This window comes from Cydia fagiglandana, chromosome 18 (assembly GCF_963556715.1).
Source record: "Cydia fagiglandana chromosome 18, ilCydFagi1.1, whole genome shotgun sequence".
NCBI lineage: Eukaryota > Metazoa > Arthropoda > Insecta > Lepidoptera > Tortricidae > Cydia > Cydia fagiglandana.
In genome coordinates this window covers 8,139,927-8,146,503 of record NC_085949.1, presented here as the reverse complement: position 1 = coordinate 8,146,503, position 6,577 = coordinate 8,139,927, and the positions used below count along the sequence as shown (strand labels likewise).

At 36.7% G+C, this 6,577-nt stretch overlaps 1 protein-coding gene and 1 long non-coding RNA gene across 2 annotated transcripts; one reads left to right on the top strand and one right to left on the bottom strand.

The window, feature by feature from the left end:
* The first annotated feature begins 2,919 nt into the window (after positions 1-2,919).
* On the top strand, positions 2,920-4,064 carry LOC134673487 (uncharacterized). The gene is made up of 2 exons (XR_010099488.1): positions 2,920-3,039; positions 3,163-4,064. It is a non-coding gene; the product is annotated as an uncharacterized LOC134673487 (long non-coding RNA).
* A 694-nt stretch (positions 4,065-4,758) lies between these two features.
* On the bottom strand, positions 4,759-5,271 carry LOC134673603 (uncharacterized). Its single transcript, XM_063531602.1, has one exon. The coding sequence runs from the start codon at positions 5,269-5,271 to the stop codon at positions 4,759-4,761; it is 513 nt and encodes a 170-aa protein (XP_063387672.1).
* Between the last annotated feature and the right edge of the window lie 1,306 nt (positions 5,272-6,577).

Here is a 6,577-nt window from a genome sequence, read left to right as displayed (position 1 = left end):
CTTTCAAGTCTATAGACGTCTGTGAAACTTGAAGGCAGGTGTAATGAATAAGAGCTATTGTAGATTTTCAATACATAATGTACTAACAGCAACAATCTTAGCTGACCATTTTCGAATTGTCAGTTACATGTGTGGACGATAGTAATACCAGTATATTATCCTTATTGACTTGCAGGTAGTTATCTATAACTATAGCTGTATTTTACGTTAATTTGTAGACTTCCTGAGTATTTCTTTATAGGAAATGATAGAGGCGAATGAAATAGAACGGGTTTATGAATTTATATCGTTTTTTTACTGACCGAAAAACTCAAGAGCGAATATTTGCAAGTCAATTTGGGTAAAGTACAATAACCGAGTAGCCCTAAGGATGGTGTTCCACCTGTCCAATTTCGTTATCCAATGTCAGTGCGTCTCACTCTCTCATTAAAGCAAAATGTGAGACGCAATACACACTGGACAGGGAAGTTGGAGAGGTGTAATACTACCCTTATTCAGAAAGTGAAACTTATGGAGGGTGCCGACTTTTTCAGTCTAGTTAGAATCAGTATTGTTATTGGTGTTTCCAGTGGCGTAGCTAGGGGGGGGGGGGGCGGCGGGGCGGTCCGCCCTGGGTGTCACCCATTTAGGGGTGACACCCGACCGTGAACATCAGTAGTGCCACCTATAAAAATTCGTAAAATGAAAGCTATGGAGTAAATCCTGAGCTATTTAACAAAAATTACAATTACTCTTTTTAAATATATTTTACTTTTTTAATTGAATTTTGGGGTGACACCCACAATTTCCGCACCGGGTGCCACCCACGCTAGCTACGTCACTGGACTGTTTCACCATAGGGTATACTCGACTGCAAATTCCGAAAATATTGAGCATAGAAATCCAACTATACATTGTATTAAAGCGTCTTCTACGCGGTCGTAAGTAAGGCATTTGACCTTGCTAGTTTCCGACTATGTAGTTTGGTACTGGTTTCCATCATATTTTGTGCCGGGTGACATAGGACTCTCAGAAGCTTGTACGGCTCTCTATAGTACGGTCTTAACTAGAGATGCAACGGATAGTTGTTTGGCCGGATACCGGATGTTCGGCCTAACCATCAGCCGGATATCCGGTATCCGGCCGCCGGATATTCGGCCAGCGGAACTATACCTACATTTCGGTTTTTCAGGTGCGCATTCTGCAGGTTTGACCCGTTTCCTAGTGAACGTTCGCGCGGACTCATTTCTAGGTTCGAAATGAGTGCGCGTGCAAGTCATAGGAATTATTAAATTGTTTTAAAATAATAAACAAGTACGATTATGACCGCGTCTGTTTCTTAAATCCAATTTGTTTACTCCGAAATCAAGCAATGTTTTACTATCCGGTAACCGGCCGGATAGTAGATCACTATCCGGTATCCGGATACCGGATAGTAACCGGATATCCGGTGCATCTCTAGTCTTAACCCTTTACCGCATACAACATGTCGGATGTGATATTCAACTCTATTGAAAGCTAATTAAAGTTCAAAAAACAATTTTTTTTAATACATGCAGTAAAGATCGGTTTTCCTAGGATAGCGGTGCCGTCATATAGCGGCCGTCTCCATACTAAATAATACGGCTAAATATGGATGTCGCAGTATTTGTATGGAGACGGCCGCTATATGACGGCACCGCAATCCTAGGAAACCAGAGCATACGGGGACGGATATTGGCAGCAATCGATAGTACATATGTAAACCAGTGAAATAAGCTTGTGGTTTTCGGAGTTCTGCAGTCATGTGTATCAACGAATAGCGTTGTTATCGGTAATCTATGTTATATATTACTCTCGCGAAATATTATTTTATACTTCCTGTTGTGTGTTGCAGTGTTTGAATACTTTAATAGATGTGTCAATTTTATATTATTGTCATATAATCCAGACAATAGTACGGAGATGGACATATTTGATTCGCGCTGTAACATACAGCATTGATGCTTATATGGTGCTTAGTACTAATAAATGTGTCACGCGTATAATAATTTGCCAAGTAAATAATTGTTCAATTTCCTTGTGTTTAATATCAATTGAAACGGTATCGTCTTGGGTCGTCCCATTCGCTTTTCGTCAAGTTCTTAAATTAGTCCTATTCTGCTTTCGTCGCTCATTCTACATTGAAAGCCACCGACGATTAGAACGAATGTAGAATAAGTGACGAAAGCAGAATAGGACTAATTTAAGAACTTGACGAAAAACGAATGGGACGACCCAAGACGATACCATTGAAACTCGAACCAAAAACGCTAATTTTAATAAAACATGTTTGTAACGTTTTTAACCAAAAGGTGCCACATTGTCGGTCGTCCATAAGGTTGATTTCAAATTGTAGCTATATGGAAATAACGCCTTATTGACACCCGACAATAAGTACCCTTTTGATTGAAGATGGCATATTTGTCCAAGTTAATTGAACATTTTTCGCCGCATCCTCGCCTCGTCCAGGCCGCCATTATAAAAAGAATCGTATGACACAATCTTCCAGGAGCAATAATTAAATAGGTATTAGATTTTTGTAATTAACAATTACATCCTTCATAAGTTAACGCAATTCAAGAACACCAATATTAGGCAAATATTCATAGTATTATAAGATACCAAGGCTTATTTTCTAGATTAAATATAATCTAAACATATTGTCATATTTACTAGCAATACGCTATAAATAAATTATGTCGATATCAGATAAAAATCTAGTGAGAAATAGCTTACAGCCTGGAAAAAAAGAGTAGAGATTAAAAAGTAGCAACACTGTAGTGTCGTCCCGTTCTCGTACCTATATAAATTGATTTGAAAGGGACGACACTACAGTGTTGCCACTTTTTAATTTCTACTCTTTTTTGCCAAGCTCTCCTTACACTTAATAAAAATGTGAACATAAGCGCGCAGAAACTTAAAAATGCAAGTAAATCTGTCAGTTTTCGCTGTTCCTTAAACATAAAAATAAGACAGTTGTTTGTCAAAGGCAATTCTTAAACATTGCAGTTGTGATCATAGTAGATGCCATTAAGCTTGGTTTTCCTAGGATAGCGGTGCCGTCATATAGCGGCCGTCTCCATACAAAATAATACGGCTAAATATGGATGTCGTAGAATTTTGTATGGAGACGGCCGCTATATGACGGCACCGCTATCCTAGGAAACCAGAGCTTTATAGGCAGCTAATCTTAGTAAAGTACTTAATTTTTATTATCGATAATATGAGACGACGAGTCAATTGAAAATACCACTTGCCTGTCCACTTGAAATTTATGTCAAATTATTGAAAAAGCACAAATGGAATACTGTTAAATTTGAGTTTGATAGAATGTGCCATTTTCAACCAAAAGACTTATTGTCGGTTGTCCATAAGGCGCTGTTTCCATGTAGCTTCAATTTGATATCAACCTTATCGACAACCGACAATGTGGCACCTTTTGGTTGAAAACGTCACAAATGTAGATTAATATTGTTTTTTGACTACTTTTACCATTATTTAAGACGATGTTTTGCGTGCCGCTGCCCAAGGGGTGACATGTTTTTGCTAACAATAGTTTTATTATTCGACTATAGGAAATTTAGCCTTAATTGAATCTATTAAACGTGGTATGTATGTACTTATTGTCTTTCTTTTTACACGCCCATTCCAAAGATCTAAAATCATTTAGGTAGGGTACTACACTGCAAAACTTAATTCAAGACCAAAAAAAAGTAAGACAATGTTGCCATTGCAATAATTTATTTGTAAAATAGTAAATTCCTTTTGATAGTTAATCACGCTAAGATAATTTTTTTATTGGTAATTTTACTCCTACTGTTTAAAAAAAGTACTTTTATTTACTTATTTTTACATGAATACAAGACGCGCTACTAAAATGTGGCAGCATTGTTTACTTTTTTGGGTCTTGAATTACGTTTTGCAGTATACGTACATTTGGAAATCATTGTTTCGCTAACATTCTTTTGAGATGTGTTTTATGTGATATCTATTATATTAATAATGTAAATATTTCAATACAGTTACTATTATGATTATCAAATAAATGGTTTATTCTTTTACAATTTGTTTTGTATTTATACTAGAGTCTGGCTACTGAAATTTTACCCAAATGTTTGGCGGGAAATTCAAAAAATCTTGGGCTGGTCACACTTTGTGTAGTAGGAATTATAGTTTTGATACTAGAAAATATTTTTGATTTTCTGTGCACACGTAAGGTACCTAAGGATATAAGTAAGTTGAATATACGTAGACGTGCACTCAAAGACAGCTCACATCATTTCTACAACTATGTAAAGTACAGTCAACGATAAACACATATGCTTACACTTTCTCACCATATACCATTGTCACAAGGCGAAAAATGAAATGTAGTGTAAATAAGACCTAGTTCGATAATACCATAATATTAATCCATCACCAAAAAATTTAAATAAGTACGAGTACATACTATGCCAAATTTCAACTCAAGGTCAAGTTCAACTTACTTGTCTTACTACATTTGCATTTTTCTTGCTTGCTTGGTTTGCTTACAGAAAAGACAGACGGCGAATAGGTATTTAAAACTACTAAGTTACAATTAATAATTTTGACTAAGATGAATATTTACACATTTAACTAACCATGACTAAGGGTCGGTTGCACCAAACCGTCTGTCACCGTTAAAGCGTTCACTAAATGTATTTGTATGGGAAATTTCATACTTCACTGCTGTTTGACGTTAATCAGTCTGTTAAATGTGGTTGGTGCAATTGGGCCTTATTCGCTGTAGTTAAAATCGGAGTCTAAATATTCTGCTTCTAAGTAGTTATCAAAGTCGGACAGCAAATACTCCGGCTCCGAGTCCCCTCCTGTATATTGATCAGAACTGCTAGAAGACTCGTCATCACCGACGCTTATGACAAATCTTTTCATGTGAGCAGTTATGTTATCCTTTTGCATGTACTGATTTTCTATGTGGACAACATGATCAGTCATTTTTTTCCAATCGTTAGGGGTCACGCTTTCGAAGCAATCTCTAATAGTTCTTTCAAACTCTTGCGCAGATTGGGCTACATTTTTGCTGGCCACTTTTCGCTTAGCGATACTCCAAATCAGCTCTATGGGGTTCAAGAAACAGTGATATGGTGGCAGTCTTAGAACCTCGTGCCCATGAGTCCTGAGTATCTCATCTGCTTCGTAGATAGGCTCTTCTTTATGCTGTCCAATCAAACACAAGAGTTGTTCTTTGGTACAACGTTCACCAAACGGTATCGATTTCTCTATAAGCATTGGATGAGCGCATGCATACGAATTGCCTGTTGCGATCTTCATGTCAGCAAAAAAGCGCCATCTGTTACACGCTGCGTACAATTACGTAAGCTCGACGCTCGACGCGATAACTTTGTATGGGCGTACACGGCTTGTTAAGTTTATTCGCGGTTTATATCACAGGAGCGTCGAATAAGTTTATGGTTAATTAAAACGATATTTATTGTATTAAGATGTACATGTATATGTATTGTGTTAAAATGTTGGTGTAATGTGACAATACTACACCTTATAAAACAAAGCACCCCGCCGCGTCTGTCTGTTTGATTGTTAGTACTTATGTTCGTGATAAACGACTACTGAACGGATTTTCATACTGTTTCACCTATCAATAATTCTTGAGGAAGGTTTTGGTGTGTAATTTGTTAACCTGTGCGAAGCCGGGGCGGATCGCTAATAATGTAGAAAAATATGGAATAGCATGAGTCCGTGGTCCGTGGCTAGTGACTCTTTACTGGTTAAAACGCATAAGATGGATTTATGGACGTTTCTAGCTATAATTTGTTACGTTCGTAGGTACATTAGAAAAGAGGTAAACAATCTTGACGTGTCTTTTATAGAAAAGCGCTTCTTAAAAATTACTTACTATTCTTTATGAAAGCAGAAGAATGTAAATAAATAAATGATTTATAACTGTTACACATTTTCCGTGACTTATTTCCAAAAGTGATTGTCAATATAAGGGCACATTAAGATTGCTTACTTTTTTTCTAATGCTAAAAGAAACGAATTATTAACAAGTCATCAATCATCATGTAATTGTAAAGTCAAGGAACTTGAATTAGAGTCGGACCAAAAAAAGTCTACAGTGAATTTGATCGCCCACGCAGTGCAAATGTCATTTATACGTCATAATTTCATAGAAGTTTAAATAACAAATAAAAACACACAAAAATAAAATAACACTTGCACTGCGTAGGCTATCAAATCCGCTGCAAACTATTCTTGGTCTGACTCTATGTAACGTTCATGCCTTGTATCAGTAGTAACATTCAATTTTAAAGCCGGGATGCGATGTAGTAAGGTAAACGTACTAGTGCTCGACATGCTAATGCCCAATAGATGACACTTTGTGACCTTGCTGTCACCTCTATTGACAATGCCTTAAGTTCCAAGATGACATGTACTGGGACCGCGTCTAGCTCCAGTACGTATACCTTACGGGAATCAAATTTCTTTACAGTTTGCATTAAATAAACAACTCAGTAAAGTTAAAACTTTAAAACGAAGAAAATGAAAATCAAAAAAAGGACAATATATAGTTTTT

Excerpts from the sequence above, each read along its gene's own strand:
- LOC134673603 (XM_063531602.1), bottom strand. The coding sequence starts at position 5,271 with ATGCTTATAGAGAAATCGATACCGTTTGGTGAACGTTGTACCAAAGAA.